Raw genomic sequence first — 17,961 nt, 5'->3', positions numbered from 1 at the left:
GGAGACACGCCTTTCTTCTCCGAGGCTTAACCACGTGCATAATGGAGTCAAATGCAGCAAAGTGGCGAAGGGAGTCAAAATGCAGCAAAGTGGCTAAAGGAGTCAAAATGCAGCGAAGTGGCTAAAGGAGTCAAAATGCAGCAAAGTGGATAAACCTGGCACTTTGAAGATACCATGTCGGAGGGATCTATCTTATTTAATTCGGTGCAACGTAATGAACTAGTGGATCACAGAACCTTCAACTACATTTACTAAGGACATAACTAATGAGGGAAATCATAGATTTGCTACGTGTGTGCGATGGCCTAACTACAGACGACCTTTGATCTTTGACACTACAATTGGAGGGTGATATTTACAGGGAATATTTACAGCATACAAAAGGGGAAAATTTACATCAAATTACACACACAATTCCCAAACCTCCAACACTGCACCCTCCTTCCTTACGGGACGTCCCGGCCCGAAAGTTTTACCTTTAGTGTGGCACGTAGTTGTAATTCCCTCTACAATTAACCTGACCCTGAGTGCGACAATTTTAAAACACAAATAAATATGTCCCGCTAATTGCGTTGCACCCTGCCTAACAGTTTCACACCCACAGCTAACCGAATTGCGGAATTATTTTCAAACTAAAACATTTACGGTGGGGGAGCATTATTTACATTGGCATTATTTGACTATTTACAAAATGCAACCCAGGACCTGTGATTTTTCTTTTTAGGGAAACAAAAAGAAGGAAATTCCTGTTGGGAGGGAGGAGACAGCACGCATTGCATCGATGCACCAGTACCAATAACACCAAAGCACCCAAAAGCACCAAAAGCACCAACAGCACCAACCAGTGCACAGTCATCACAGTTCTTAATAAAACACAACGCTGGTGGTCTTCCTCTTCCCTGCTGGGCCGATGTTCTTCCTGATGGTTTCTTTCTTCCTGCGGCCTATTTGGCAATGTAAAAAGCACAAACCATGTCCATTTTTATTTAGGGCCACAGGGGCCAACTAAGGGTGGTCCACCTTTTTGGCATAGGTGCCACCTTACCGAGGTCCGCAAGCAAGACCCAAAATGAGGGGTCCATAAAGTGGTGCTTGGCCGCAAGACGGCGGTCCATAAGTGGTGCATCCATGCAATGCATGCTGGTTGTGGGAGTTCTGGTACACCATGGCGGACTCCCGCACGCTCCCTCGGTGCCCAGCGAGCACAGTCTTCGGTTGTCAGACAGGGAGACAGAAGACAGGTGAGTGAGGGGTAAGGTCACAAGGGTACACATCAATACAAGGCAATGCAGGACGAGGTGCGTACGGAGAGTGAAGTGAGAAAGCTCGTCCCTACCGTACGTCACCCCCCCCTGTTACCTACTCTACCCTTGCCCTTACCCCATATGTACAAAAATCTACACATTTACAAATTCGTCACTACTGTCACGTCTTCCCCCTATTTCTCCCATACCAAATTCGTCCCCACAATCCCTCTAACCCAAATTTGCCATCACCAATTCATCATCAATCCTCATAAGGAGGGAGAGATGGAACACAAAGCACAATGTCACACCCACGTCATGATGCATCTCACATTCCAAACATTTGAACAATAAAATAACAAAAAAACCATGGCATGGTGTGGAGTTTTGTCACCTCAGGTGAGTGGATGTAGATGGTGCGAGGAGATTCTTAATCCTAACTATCTTCTAAATGACTTTAATACACCTTACACTACCCGGGGTCTTTCCCTGCCAAACCATTGGCCAACTTACTCTATGCGGGTTTAAGAACCAAATTCCCATTGACCAAACTGTGGTGCTTCATCAATTTGGGGTCTCACTCCCCCGATTCAACTCCCTGTGCCTTTGCACAATTTCAGGACTGGGTCATGTGGCTCTCCCAGCAGGTCTACCCACCTGCACACCTCCACCACTGTAGTTGCCTTCGAGCTTACCTGCTCCTTATCCTAACCTATCTACTGGGGAAGGCCCTCTGGCACTCTCCCCACTCGGTGCCCTCTCTGGCACTGGGCTACCTGGGTCCGTCCTCTGGATCCTCGGGCCCCATCCACAACTCTAACGGCTCCCAGAGCCCACCTGTGGCCTCACCTGGCCGACATCCTCACAGTGGTGGAGTGCCCATTCAACTACACATACTAACAGGCCACACGCCCAGCCATTTCCACGTCACTAATGCACCCATCCAAACACCATTCTTCCACCACGCACCACAGATGCCAATATCCAACCACAATTGACCTGTACCCTCTACCTAACACTTACACTTTCTCCCCGGGTATTCGTGATGGGGTCCATCCTCCTTTCCCCCATCCACACCTTCGCACCATCCACTCCACTCCACAGTTTCCACCATACTCACTCCACGACCATCCATTCCATACTCCATATATTCCACACTCCATGTATTCCACACAACCATTCTCCATACACCTGTAGTTGCACACCTGTGCAATCACTCCTACACCTGGTGCTTCCTGCACCCTTCTTCCTCCCTGGACCATTTGGTCAACACAACACTCAATCACTATTACTCACTCATACACTGCTCCATACACCTGTTCACTTTTAAACACACACACGGCATCATCTGATCTACCTGGTTTCCCTCTAAAACTCGCGCTTCCCCGTCGCCCCTTACATTATTGCGCTCCCTCGTCATTATCATCCAACTACCCTCTCTATGTCCCCACTACCTGTCCACTGTTGCTACTTAAACTTACAGTTACCTATGGTCATCTTCTCTAGATCCCTATCATTTTATCCTGACCCTCCCGGGCTAGTTTTCACTGCCAAACCCCATAAACTATAGCTCCTTTGCCCCCGCTGTGAGAGATTGCAGAGTTGCCATCCCACCACATCGGGCATCTCCCACTACCAATTTGGCCCATCCAATTTCAGCCATTCAAAAATTTGCCAATCATCTGCCAATCATTCTACCAATCATCAATCTGCCAATCATCAAATTATTTGCCAATCACAAATTCCCTATCCTCAATTTCGGGTCCAAAACACTATCATCATTACAGTCCGCTATATCTGAGCCTCGGTGCGTCGTCACATCATTAAAACTCGGCTTCGCAAAGCCGTGCAATGAATTTGGGTGGTTTGGTCGCCTGCAGGTTGAATCTGTCCGGCATTCGGTTCAAGGGGGGGGGGGGGGGGGGTTGGTCGGGCCGAGATTCCAAGCACAATCTCGGCGCGGCCCCTTGCGGTCGCCGGCCCGATGGCTCAATCTCGCCCGATCGGAACCCCGCCCCCGCCAGGGGGCACCGTTCCGCTCCCTCCTACTTGCCCTTGAACCGGACCAGTCGCCTTGCCCGACAAGGCCCGGACTCGACCGTGCGGGGCCTAGCATCCAACAAAGCGCACCGCGCAACGAGCGCCCGCTTCAGCTAGCCGTCACTCTAAACGCTACCCCGTTCAACGTCGATGCCTTACCCGCATGCTCACACGCATACGCGACCCTTTCCACACTCACCAAGCCCGGCGTTCCAACGCCGCCCGTACATTCCACACACTCCATCCATTCCACCAACGCACTCCCTGTTACACACCACACCTTTCGCGCACCCTCTTGCGCGCACTCGCCGTTCGCACACTCCCTTAACACACCTCGCACACCGTCTTGCGCACTCTCCCTCGGTACGTACTCCGTACCACTCACCATGGGCGTGCACTCTTGCATCCACCCACTCACGCGCTCCGATGGGCTCTCCCACACCCGCGCCACAACCAACTCAGGTGTGCTTTCTCGCACACCCTCTCCGTTCATCCCAAACGTGCTTCCTCGCACCCGCTCCTCCACCAACTCACTCTCCGGGTCACTCTCACCCTTGCACGTACACTCCGTATCGCTCTCACTCCCTTTGTCACACTCCGTACACCCCGACGTGCATTCTCGCTCGCACTCGGTTTCACACTCACGCTTCGTAACACGCTCATCCCCCAATGCACACTTTTTCCTCACACGCGTGCCATTTCCACTCACACGGGACCCCTCACCAACGCCCGGGTGCTTCCTCGATCCCAATCGCGCGACAATTCTCTTCGCGCCAGACATTTTTCTACAAAATCTACCCGCACAACATACAGCACGACTCACCTGGGGGATCCTTTTCTCCACGCGCACCTGCAAATCTTTATAAGGATTAGCAAGTACGGCATCAGGATGTGCATTCAGACTTTGAGCAATATCCATCTCTCCCTTCAATTCCCGGGCTACCTCTGTCGTCTTTTCAATTTCAACCATAACTATTGCTCTTTCTTTATTCACCTCAACGACCGCTGGCTTTATTAAAATTCCCACTTGTACTTCAGCGGTCGCCGGCTTCCCCATACCCCGGGTCGCGATCTCTATACCCGTCATTTTACCCGTGCTTTTCTCCGCTTCGCTCAACCAGCGCTTCTCGACCTGCTTTACCTCGCTGTGCACCGATGTGCCCTTTTCGCCTGATCTGCGGCCAATGTCTCCCCGTATGTTTTTCATCGTGGTGTTTATTTGCTCCTCAAATCCATCTGGGTTGTACCTTGCCTCGTGCCTCATTTTTTTCATGTCGATCCCCTGGGTAGCCATCATTGCATCCAATCCTTTACTGTCCCCCTTCATAGATGCACTGAAATGCATCATAAAAAGGCCCCAGTCCATTGGCACTGCGGGTCCGGCTATCGCCGTCACGTACGGGAGGTTGCCATTTCGTGTGCCTGTAACCCCCACGACCGCACCTTCTTTGCGCACCTCTTCCACTATTCCCACTTCTTCCCTGGGGTCCTGGGTCGACTCTACCCCTTCTATCTCTCCCACCGGCACCCGATCGCCTTGACCATCCATGGCACGATTTTAAATTTAGATGTTATTACAATCTCGGCCGCTCCAAATTTTGACCAAATTTTTTTTTTAAAGATGTTTAAAAATTTGGTTCGGGCCTCGAATCTCAATTCCCAGACACCAATTGTTACGGACCCCGACGTCGGCCTTTCCCACTTACCAAGGGGGGATTAATCCCCTCGTGTATGACTGACCGACGTGGTCCCGGGGGTATGACGCCACGCCCGGTCGGCGCTGGGTAGGGTATTAGGCCCAACCGTCCTATGACCTAAATACCAGCGCTTCCCGGTACGCGAGGAAATACTCCCCCGCTCACGGCCGCAGCGTAATGGATGGGTAACGCCGAGCGAAGCGAACTGCGACGTGAGCCGTTTACCAAGACTAGACCCGATTTATGTGCGTCGGCCAAATCGCGCCACGTACACTCAATGTGGAAACCTCTAAAGCGACCGAAAGAGCATGAAGAAGGAAGAAGAAGAAGAACGTAGGAATAACAGGATTTATTATTTACACACAACTAAGCAGAAAGGAGACGAAATACAATTTACAAGGCAATGGAAGGAGCAGGAGACACAGTGCAATATTTAACTTATCTATAAACAGTCTTACTTAATACCCCAAGAGAACATGAAAGACAGACAAACGGCCAGACTTACACGGGGGATGAAAGCAGGAACGAATGGTAGGAGGTGGATGGCTTGGAGGGAGAGGAAGGTTCAGCGGGGACCGGGGCACGGTCGGGCTGGAAGCGAACAGCCGCCGTCAAAACCTGAGCTGCGATCGAGCAAAACCGCCGCGGCTCCGAAGCTGCGCGGCCAAAGCTCCTCCTGTGCACCGCTGCGTCGCGCGCTCTCCAAATCACTTCGGTCCTTTCTCCGATCCCGCAGCTCTCTCTCTCTGATCTCCCTCGATCTCTCTTTGTCCCTTTTCTCTCCTCGGGGGCCGTGCCACCGCGGGTTATATATGCCCCTCCCTTGAACCTTCGCGAAGCTCCTCAATGTTTCTCTCCACGCCCTCTACAAGCCCAACCCCTTGTTCTTGGTTGGTTGAGCGGGGCTGACTCACTCCTCTCATTGATGACGAGGGCGGAGACACGCCTTTCTTCTCCGAGGCTTAACCACGTGCGTAATGGAGTCAAATGTAGCAAAGTGGCTAAGGGAGTCAAAATGCAGCAAAGTGGCTAAAGGAGTCAAAATGCAGCAAAGTGGCTAAAGGAGTCAAAATGCAGCAAAGTGGATAAACCTGGCACTTTGAAGATACCATGTCAGAGGGATCTATCTTATTTAATTGGGTGCAACGTAATGAACGAGTGGATCACAGAACCTTCAACTCCATTTACTAAGGACATAACTAATGAGGGAAATCATAGATTTGCTACATGTGTGCGATGGCCTAACTACAGACGACGTTTGATCTTTGCCACTACAATTGGAGGGTGATATTTACAGGGAATATTTACAGCATACAAAAGGGGAAAATTTACATCAAATTACACACACAATTCCCAAATCCCCAACAATATATATATATATATATATATATATATATATATATATATATATATATATATATATATATATATATATATATATGTTTTACCATTGTATAACCATATAGCACCTTTTATGTTTAGTCCCCCCATTGACTTCACTGTTCAGGTCAGTCCCCCGATTAGTATTTCTGCTCACCTGACATTATCAAGCAGTAGAATGATTTGTATCACCATGGGGCTTCTGCTCACAAACGATCTTCTTCTCTTCCTCTTCCTCACCATGCAGGATTTGCTGGAGCACATGGAGTTTGGGAAAAATCGCACTCTTGACTACTCCGACACCATCAATGGGAGGTTGGATGTGGAAAATTTGGAGGTTTGATGCAAAAGGAAATATGGAGACAATTGTGCAGTGTTATTTGTGACCGATTCCGGATAGGGTCCTGCTTGTGTGGGTTTTGAGCTCACTCGCATCTTAAAGGCAGCAGCATGCTATCTGATCTTCACTGACGCAATACAACAACGTTGTCGGCGATGAACCTTGCACATTCTTGTTTTGACTGAGACTGTCGCACACTTGATTCGCACTACGTGATTGACGACATCACTATTTTTTGGTAAACAGGGATCAGGGATGCAGGGAGAGGATGAGAAGTATGAAAGCTCATTGTTGCTTTGGCATTAATGCTGGTACGTTGCCGACGGCGTGCCAGGAAAAAGAAGCGGCTATGGGTAAAGCCCTCAGTGGAGAGAAGGCCGACTCGGGGAGCATTCAACAACTTGCTCGTGGATCTTGCCACAGAGTCTGAGAGCTGTTGTGCTAACGTCCAGAGGATACAACCCGACACTCTATAATAATCCAGTGGATTGTGTCAGTCCGCAGATAGCGAGGAGAAACACGACATTCAGCGGCACCAGCTCTGCGCTGTAGAGCGAGTAACAATTACCTTGCGTTTTTGGCCACAGGTAATGAAGTACTGCAATTTAAAATTAGATGGCATTCATAGAATACAATTTCACCAAATCTGTTTTGGTTGTGTGTTAATATACCTCAGCGATTGACAAATCTGAAATCAGAATTTTATTTGAGGTCAAAATGACCCCGCGAGGTCACTCCGTACTTTGCCTGCTCGTCATGTGCAGTGTGATAATTAATTCCATGCCCACACCAGAAGACTTCTTCTTCACGCAATAACAACTTCTAGCTTCCAGACGGTATATCCAATCATCTTGAAATTTTGCACACTTGTTACACGTCATTACCTCTACTATAATACAGTCACGTGAAAAAGTAAGTACACCCCATGTAAAGTTTTGACTTTCTCAACATATTTCAACATACAGCTATTTGATCTTCATTTCAACAATATTGATAGATGAAGGTGATATAATATAACAATTATCATGAAACATTTACATTTTGTAGTCCATTGTATAATTTAAATAAACATAAATCCAAATTTCGCATGTGGAAAAAGTAAGTACACCCTTGGCTCTTATAGGTGTTATTGCCTCCTTTGGCAGAAACAACCTCAAGTAGGCGTTTCTTATAACTGTGTACCAGTCTCTGACATCGACTGGGAGAAATTTTGGCCCACTCCTCCATGCAGAGTTCTTTCAGCTGTGCGATGTTTGAGGGGTTTCTTGCATGCACAGCTCTTTTCAAATCCCCCCACAACATCTCGATGGGATTTAGATCCGGGCTTTTACCTGGCCATTCCAGAAACCTCCATTTCTTTCTTTTCAGCCATTCCTTGGTGGATTTACTGGTATATTTAGGGTCATTGTCATGCTGCAAGGTCCACCTTCGGTTGAGCTTCAACTTTCCGACAGATGGCCTCACATTATCCTCAATTGATTTCAAATGATTTCTCTGGTACAATGAAGAATTCATAGTGTATTCTATGATGGTGAGCTGCCCAGGCCCTGATGCAGCAAAGCTGCCACAAACCATAATATTTCCACCACCATGCTTTACAGTTGGTATCAGGTTATTGTGGTCAAATGCTGTGTTTGGTTTTCGCCAAACATGTCTTCTGGTTCTGTAGCCAAATAGCTTTACCTTTGACTCATCTGTCCAGAGCACATTGTTCCAGAAGTGCTGGTCTTTGCCTAGGTGGTCATTGGCAAACTTTAGTCTTGCCCTGATGTTCTTTCTGGACAGCAAAGGTTTCCTCCTGGAACACCTCCCATGTAGATCAAATTTGTGCAGCCTCTTTCTAATGGTAGACACACGCACTTTGACATCAACAGTGGCAAGAGCTACCTGTAGGTCCCGTGATGACATTCTGGTTTTCTTAGAGACTTCTTTCAGCATCTTGTGATCTGCTCTCGGGCTGAACTTGCTGGGGCGGCTTGGCCTGAACAAGTTGGCAGTTCTTTGGAATCTTCTCCACTTGTAGATGATCTTCCGGACAGTCAAATGATTGATTTCAAATTGTTTGGAGATCTTTTTAAATTCCTTCCCAGACTCATAGGCCTCTATAACCCTCTTTCTGAAGGCCTCAGAGAGATCTTTTGATCCAGGCATGGTGATGCCGCACACTTCAACAACAAAGAGCAAACCAAACTAAATATCTGAGGTTTAAATAAGACAGGTTCCTCCAAGATCTTCTCTAATGATGTCCTAAACATTTGCACCTGAGCTGGTGCACCTGATTCTAATTTTAGGTATTTGAAGTAGTGATAAATGTAGGGGTGTACTTACTTTTTCCACATGCAAAATTTGCATTTATGTTTATTTAAATTATACAATGGACTACAAAAAGTAAATGTTTCATGATATTTGTTATATTATAGTAAAGCGCGGCGTTACGCGCGCTGCTTGTGAGCAAGGAGGAAGTGGACAAGCGGTAACATATAAACGTCTTTATTGTAAGACTACACTGTAACACTAAAATGCTCCGGGCTGGTCGCCCGGTGTATATCATGAGGCCACGCCTACCCCTCAGGCGTGGCCACCGCCCACTTGGTGCATGGAATGATGTCACCACGCCAGTGGGCTTTTGTGTCCGCCACACGCACCCCCCCAGAATTCCCGCGCACCTGGAGGGCCAGTTTGCGGGGCAGACGAATGACCCGGCCGAAGCGCCCCCTGGCGATCGGCGGCATCCGGGGTGCAGGGATGCCAGGTGGGATGCCCCTGGCTGCCCCTGGGATGGGTGCAGGACCGGGGGGCGGCGTGGCGGCGGGGCTGGGCGGTGCCGGGGGTCCGCCCGCAGGAGGGCGGCCCCGACGTGGGGGTCGGGCCACTGGCGGTGGATGGTCCACATCGAGGTGGGCCGGCTTGAGGCGGTCTACCGAAACGCGGTCAGGAATACCGCCGATGTCCAGGGTGAAGTGCTTCGCCCCGGTCTCCAGCACGCGGAAAGGCCCGTCGTACGGGGGCCGCAGTGCTGTCCGATGGGCATCGTGGCGGACGAAGACGTACTCCGCCGTGCGAAGCTCCGGGGCGACGTGCGTCGGTGGGTGCCCGTGGCATGCCGTTGGCACCGGGGCGAACCTCTGGGCGGTCTCTTGCAGAGCGGAGCGCTGCTGTGCCGCGGACCATGGTGCTGTGGAGTCAGGGAGGAACTCGCCCGGCACCCGCAGCGGTTGCCCGAAGACCAACTCTGCCGCGGATGCGCGCAGGTCCTCCTTGGGCGCCGTCCGGAGGCCCAGCAGGACCCAGGGGAGCCTGTCGACCCAGCCGCCGTCGCGGAGGGTGGCCCGGAGCGCGGCCTTCAATGAGCGGTGAAATCGCTCACACAGGCCGTTAGCCTGGGGGTGGTAGGCCGTGGTTTGGTGCAGCCGGACCCCGAGCCCCTGCGCAACCGCCCCCCAGAGCTCCGAGGTGAACTGGGGGCCGAGGTCGGATGAGATGTCTGAGGGGGCGCCGAACCGGGCGACCGAGGTGGCGATGAAAGCCTGCGCGACATCGGCCGCCGTTGTCAACGCCAAGGGCACGGCCTCCGGCCACCGGGTGGTGCGGTCCACCATGGTGAGGACGTAGGTGAAAGCCCGCGAGGGGGGCAGAGGTCCCACCAGGTCCACGTGGACGTGGTCAAACCGGCGTTCCGGCACCGTGAACGGGGCCAACGGGGCCTGGGTGTGCCAGTGCACCTTGGCGCGCTGGCACGCGAGGCACGTCCTGGCCCAGCCGCGGAGAAGCGCGCTGTAGAAGCTGATGCTGTGGAACATGCTGCTGAACATCAGCGTCGAGGGCCGTGACGGCCACGCCGACGCTCGCCCGCGTGTCCGAAGCGGCGAAGTACCTGTCCGCCTTGGCGGCTAATGCTCGGGGTTCCGTTAGCTCGGTCCCGGCCAACGCGAGGCGAACCTGCGCTGGAAGTTGGCACCGGAAAAGCGCCCGGAATAGCGAACCGGGGGCTTCGTCGCCCAACAGTGACAGCATATGGTCCATTCGGACCGACGGGCGCGTCTCACCGAGCTCGGGGAGATCCAGGAGGCGATCGGCCCGTGCGTCGTCCGTGAGGCCGAACGTGGCTAGGAGTAGCCGCTTGAGTGCCTCGTACTTGTGGCCGTCCGGTGGGTGGCGAAGGACGGACGGACACAACTCGAGCGGCCGTGCCGGGCCCGAGGGAGGCGACGACATGGCAGTAGCGCAGGTCGTCGTTGGTGAGGCGCCGAAGCTGAAATTGGGCTTCGGCTTGAACGAACCAGACTTCGGCCTGGGCCTCCCAAAATTCGGGAAGTTTAATCGCCATTGCCTTGTCGTTGGCCATTGCAATGGCGTCGTGTTCGGAAGGATCGCTACGGCAGATCCAACGTCGAGGGTCACCAGTAAAGCGCGGCGTTACGCGCGCTGCTTGTGAGCAAGGAAGAAGCGGACAAGCGGTAACATATAAACGTCTTTATTGTAAGACTACACTGTAACACTAAAATGCTCCGGGCTGGTCGCCCAGTGTATATCATGAGGCCACGCCTACCCCTCGGGCGTGGCCACCGCCCACTTGGTGCGTGGAATGATGTCACCACGCCAGTGGGCTTTTGTGTCCGCCACAATATCACCTTTATCAATCAATATTGTTGAAATGAAGATCAAATAGCTGTATGGTGAAATATGTTGAAAAAGTCAAAACTTTACATGGGGTGTACATACTTTTTCACGTGACTGTATAAAGTTTCACGTCGATCAATGAAGCGGTTTAAGAGTTATAATTTTTAAAAATATTTTCGTTTAATTATTTGTATCTGCCAAACCACGTCACCTATCGCAAATTCCAAAAGGTCATTTTAGTAGACTGACATGCTGAACACATCTGTGAAGTTTCCCCTCGATAGGATCAAAAATGAGGGAGGAGCTAGGTTTTAAAAGTTTATGCTTAAAAACGTCATAACTCCAAAACCATGTGATGCATGACGTCATGCTCGCTGACTTTTTTGTTTCTTAATGGGTAAGTCAGGTTCACTATGTAATTTCGTTGGAATTTTTGGGGGATTTGGAAAACTATATATTGTTGGAAACTATATTGTATAGTCAGTCAGAAAACCAATGTTGCTATTTGCACAGACTCCTGTATGGCGGCCATCTTGGATTTTCAAAATTGCCGCCGTAGAACTAATTTTTCTCAATATCTCAGCTTCTAAATAACATAGAGCTTTGATTCTAACGGCTAAACATACATTTTCAAGGGGCCCGAATCCAATGGTAACAAGTTCGATAAGCTAGACATGACCTCAGAGCTCCTATGTGGCGGCCATCTTGGATTTTTCAAACTGGCCGCCATAAACTTGATGTTTCTCAATATCTCAGCTTCTAAACAACATAAAGCTTTGATTCTAACGGCTAAACATACATTTTCAAGGGCCCCGAATCCAATGGTAACAGGTTCGATAAGCTAGACATGACCATAGAGCTCCTATGTGGCGGCCATCTTGGATTTTTCAAACTAGCCGCCGTAAAACTGATGTAACTCACCTTCTAAAGAGCACAGAGCTTTGATTCATCATTGAGTAAAGTCATCATCATCCTCATCATCGCTTTCGTTCATCACATCTTGAGAGTCCTCATCATTTTGGCACTGGATGTCACACTGACAAAGGTCTGTACAAGCCAAGTTGTTTGTTCTGCAGGAACATCCAGATGAAGAACAGTCTGTTTTGCACTGACATCTAACCATTTGAATGATGGCCTTGGGGGCTGGAGGCTCCTCAGTTGTGGTTGGTTTCACTTGTCCATCCGTGTCTTTGTAAAAGCCGTTTTGCAGGGGATTCAGCTGAGGATCCTGTTGAGCAATGCTTGCCTGACCCCACACTCTGGCTTGGATATGGACTCTAAGGATGTGCTGCTTGAGAGCTCCAAGAGTAGGAGGAAGCCTGTCACTTTCTGCCATGTGTTTGCAAAAGAGATACCATCGTAGTTCGGGGATGCTGTCGATGTGGATGCCATTTGGAGAGTAAGCAGCGCATACAAAGTTAGCTAGCTAGTGTGGACAACATATCCTCCGTCACTTCAGTTGCATCTGAAAGCATTCGCACGGTGTCTATGACATCTTCACTTGCTTTGAGGTAGACATGCAGCCAGGTTGCTTTGCCTATTCGAGAGAACCTCCCAGTGTTGTCTGCCCCTGTGAAAGCATGAAAGGCTGGCAACGCCTTTGCTCTTTCGACCCCTAGAGCTGTCCACAGTGGCTCTATTTGAAGTATTCCTGAGGCCATGGAAATGGATGTATTCCTCAGCAGTAGGTCATAGTTTGCTATGACTAGTACCAGGACATCTGTGTCGGGAGAGAAGAACACCAACTGCGCATCCTGTGGGTTTCGCTGGGATGCCAGCATGGCCTGGTGGATCAACAGGGTGTCAGCTTCTTCATGGTTGTTGTCCTCGAAGAGCAGGTCACTGTTGCTCCTAGTACGCCCTGAAGCAGACGTGATGATCAACTTGGATGAGTGACTGTTGTATTCTAGAATTTTCGCTGCCAGATAGTCAGTCAGATCAGCCTTTGTTTTGTCATGAGAAAGGAATCTGCTCATTGGGATGTGTTTGATGGTGGTGTCATCTCTGACTTGATACTGTACTGCATCCTTTCCTTGCCTTCTTTTAGCCCTGGTAGCACTCTTCAGAGAATCGTTTTTGTACGTGTCAAAGACCAGTATGATCTCATCACAATCTTTTGTTAGAGACATGAGTCTGTCATTGAAGCATTCACCCAGATCGTTGACTTTCACTACAGTGGCTGGTTTCTTTGTCAGCTTATGCACAAGTACCATCCCATCCACCAGTGCAATCTTCCGACTTGTAGGTTTACTAGATGTGGATGCCATAGTTCTTGTGTCCATTGGATCTTCTTGTAGAACACTTGCAGCTGGTGTCTGCTGCTGATCTTCGGGGTGAATTTCTGCTCTTGCTAACTTGTCGAGGAGATGGATTAACTTCGACTTGTCAGTGCATGGAAGAATTGTCCCATCTGGAGCGAACAGTGCTCTTGGTGTCACAGTGAACTCGTAATTTCCGATGGCATATTTCTGGTTGACGTCTCTGTTTGACTTGGCAAGGACCATGAGCCTTCTGTACAGTTCCTTAGTCTCCTTCAGATCCACAGTCCTGTCTCTGAGTTTCACTGTGGTTCTCTTGTTCCCAGACGTGAACATCTTGTTGTTCTCCTTCTTGACTGGTGCCCAGAGGCTAACATCTCCATTGATACGCTCCGACACATAGTCTTCATACAACTTCTGACCAGTGACATCAATGTTCAAGATCTGTGGTACATACTCGTCTGGGATGTAAGCATTCGTTATCACATTGTGCAGCTTGTCACCTTCAATGTCAAATGGATTCCCGTGACTCAGTATCGCAGCCTTGATCTTGTTGATTGCTTCATGCTCCCTCTTGACTGCACTTGGACCAAGGTCATGATGTTCTGTGATCTTGTCACCTTCCAGGCCAAACTGACTCTTGAAGTCTTTTGACAGGCGTGATAATTCTGGTGTAACCATGAAGAATCTCTGTCTAGCATTGGCATTGTTAGAGATGCCAATCAGTCCAGAGTGAATCTTCATCAGCTTGTTCAGATGTTCACATGCATGATCTGGTCCAATGGATACAAGTGGGATGTCATTCTTGGTTACTGATAGATTGCCAGCTCCTAGTTCTTCCCAGGTCCTAGGGTGATTGGTTCTTAGGTCATACATGTCTGCGATGTATCGGGGCCAGAGCCGCTTGTATTTGATCCGGTCCATGGCAAAGAATAACTTGCTCAGTTCTTCTCCAGCTTGGAGGTGAAGCACCAGGTCAGCACTCCGTGATGCTGCCACGAATAACAGGATTGTCTCCACCCGATGTAGATACTTCATCATTGACTTGAACATTGCATTCTTGGATCTCCGTGCTTCCCACTCCTCGAGTGCCGTCACCACCCCATCAGATGTCAAGACTTGAAGGAGTTTGGTGTTTGCTTGTTTTACAGATTCAGCTTTCGTGCACTTGTTCGTCTCAGCACAGGCAGCTTCTACTCCCTCTGTTGCCTCGAAACACACATCCTTTACTTGTGGGTTGTCCTTCAAGAACTCCTCCAGAACCATTTCATAAAGTGCTACATATGAATATATATGGGCATGGAGAGACCGCTTGTAGTGTGTACATTTCAGGATTTGCCGCGTCGTGGCTGGACCATAGACATCAGCTTCTACCCAAGCATCATCAATGCCTGAGTTCTCCATGGAGGCTCCGAGGGCTCGGAGAGCCGCCATGACAACATGTAGCTCACCCAGTCTGGGGACGACTGTGCGTTTCAAGTCAGGTCTTGCATCCAGCAGTTGCACCACCTTCTCGTAGAGGGCCATGTCAAATGAAATTACAGTCCAAGATGGCCGCCACATAGGAGCTCTATGGTCATGTCTAGCTTATCGAACTTGTTACCATTGGATTCGGGGCCCTTGAAAATGTATGTTTAGCCGTTAGAATCAAAGCTTTATGTTGTTTAGAAGCTGAGATATTGAGAAACATCAATTTTACAGCGGCCAGTTTGAAAAATCCAAGATGGCCGCCACATCGGAGCTCTATGGTCATGTCTAGCTTATCGAACTTGTTACCATTGGATTCGGGGCCCTTGAAAATGTATGTTTAGCCGTTAGAATCAAAGCTCTATGTTATTTAGAAGCTGAGATATTGAGAAAAATTAGTTATACGGCGGCAATTTTGAAAATCCAAGATGGCCGCCATACAGGAGTCTGTGCAAATAGCAACATTGGTTTTCTGACTGACTATACAATATAGTTTCCAAAAATATATAGTTTTCCAAATCCCCCAAAAAATCCAACGAAACTTTAAATCTGGACATACTGAACCTGACTAGGTATGCGATTCTGCCTGAAAAGTTTGGCCTCGATCTGTTTAGTCGTTTTGGAGAAAATAGGATTTTAGTGGTTTTTCAAGCTTTTCACTCAAAACAATATGGCGGCCGAACCACATGACCTACGACGTCATTATAATTTTATTTCTGCATCAATTTATGCCGAGAAGATGCTCAAGAAATTTCATCCTGATCGGATAATTTTTTTTACTTGTCGAATTATGACGTCATAACGGTGGCACATATGACGTCATCATTCACATATGTTATTCCGCATGGAGAGTTCTTTGCAATGAGACCTGTCTCAATTATTTCTGCGCAGCGGTTTTTGAGAAATAGAGGTGCAAATTTTTTGGTTTTTCCAAGATGGCGCCAGTACCACGTGACATGTGACGTCATAGTATTCACTAAAATATTCTACAGGAGGAGTCCCTCCTATGGTGAAAATTTCATGTCAATCGGACCAATGTTTGCCGAGAAAATGAATTTTTAAAATGCTGACACGGCACACACTTTACTTTACTGAAATGCAGACACACGTACGTACCCGAATGCTCAACCCTGCCTTTCGCTTCACGAGCGCAGGGTAAAAAGCATTGATTCTAGCTACATACACACACACACACACACACACACACACACACACACACACACACACACACACACACACACACACACACACACACACTTGTACGTGTATGACTGTATGCCAACTTTTCTAACACAATGTCCCTAGAATTGCACTATTTTATTGTTTCTGAAGGTTTGTTAAATACAATACAGGAAGCAATGGGCAGGTTCAGGCTACTATATTGAACTTTCATAATACCTTTTTGGCCTTCAAAATTCACGTAAGCTTTATTTTTTTTTAATGCAGCAGATGATATGACCATATGCTCGGAGGTCGGAAGCTCATAAAAGCTGAATTTTAATTAGTTAATACATTGCGCCTCCTCTGCAATTGTCAGAGACTGCCACATGTGGCACGATTCCCACGGGTAACTCGTTGTAAAAGTTGCTCATGTTCAACTTTTGTGATTGGTGTTGATACACCTGAAAAACTAGTTGAAGAGGCTCATCAACTGCCACACATTCCTTCACTATCAAAAACTGATTATCAAAAAAAACAAACTGTCGCCTACAATCTTGTTGCATTGCGCCAGCTGGTGTGCGGCGGCCCTTAGGTTAAAATAATCTATAGAACATTTTCAAATCTGTTCACAAAAACATTTTCCTAATTTAATAATTGTAGAAAAAAGGTTTGGCACATTTCACAACAACTGAGTTTCAAGGTTGTGTCTTTACGTGTCATTGTTTTGGACAGGTGCGCACCATACAAGCGGACGTGAATGGTATCGACCTGCATTTACACAGCTTGGACATTTACCTTCACAACACGACAAAAGGAGTTTTTGTGGAAAGGTCGACCCATGTGGTCTATGCTCTTGCCCAAACTGCTTTTGAGATGCGCTCCAACATGACGGTCCTGCACACAGCGCAGCATCTGCTGTGGGAGCGGCTTTCAAAGGCAATGGTGGACCTTTTCGCAGCAGCTCAGGAGCTACGGCTTATTAACAGAGTGCGAAGCTCTCAAGTTGATAGGCCTGACAGCATAAAAGGCAAGTCTGTGTAGTCCTATGTGGAGACCCTCCCAATAGATTAGATGGATCTGCATCCCAGTTCAACATATTAGTCAAGAAAAATATATATGGGCAGGATAGCCCAGAGCTCTCAGGTACAGTGCATTCAGAAAGTATTCAGACCCCTTCACTTTTTTCACATTTTGTTATGTTGCAGCCTTATGCTGAAATCGTTTAAATTCATTTTTTTCCCTCATCAATCTACACTCAATACCCGATAATGACAAAGAGAAAACAGAATTTTAGAAAGTTTTGCAAATTTATTAAAAAGAAAAAACTGAAATATCACATTGACATAAGTATTCAGACCCTTTGCTATAACACTTGAAATTTAGCTCAGGTGCCTCCCATTTCTCTTGATCATCTTTGAGATGTTTCTACACCTTGATTGGAGTCCACCTGTGGTAAATTCAATTGATTGGACATGATTTGGAAAGGCACACACCTGTCTATATAAGGTCTCACAGCTGACAATGCATATCAGAGCAAAAACCAAGCCATGAGGTCGAAGGAACTGCCTGCAGAGCTCAGAGACAGGATTGTGTCGAGGTAAGCCTACAAGCACAGTGGCCTCCATAATTCTTAAATGGAAGAAGTTTAGAACAACCAGGACTCTTCCTAGAGCTGGCCGCCCGGCCAAACTGAGCAATCGGGGGAGAAGGGCCTTGGTAAGAGAGGTGACCAAGAACCCGATGGTCACTCTGGC

The 17,961-nt window shown here is 48.4% G+C and overlaps 1 protein-coding gene across 4 annotated transcripts in view; it reads left to right on the top strand.

The window, feature by feature from the left end:
- LOC137436912 (collectin-12) overlaps positions 1-17,961 on the top strand; it is a 56,798-nt gene that overhangs the window by 34,505 nt on the left and 4,332 nt on the right. For all 4 annotated transcript variants that reach the window (XM_068131134.2, XM_068131133.2, XM_068131135.2 and 1 more), the window contains 2 exons: positions 6,609-6,698; positions 16,940-17,234. In XM_068131134.2, the coding sequence (XP_067987235.1) occupies positions 6,609-6,698; positions 16,940-17,234 (385 nt within the window). The remainder of the gene's footprint in view (positions 1-6,608; positions 6,699-16,939; positions 17,235-17,961) is intronic.

Source organism: Myxine glutinosa, chromosome 11, assembly GCF_964187855.1.
Source record: "Myxine glutinosa chromosome 11, kmMyxGlut1.1, whole genome shotgun sequence".
NCBI lineage: Eukaryota > Metazoa > Chordata > Myxini > Myxiniformes > Myxinidae > Myxine > Myxine glutinosa.
Note: the sequence above shows the minus strand (reverse complement) of the source record. Positions and strands in the feature narration are given on the sequence as shown.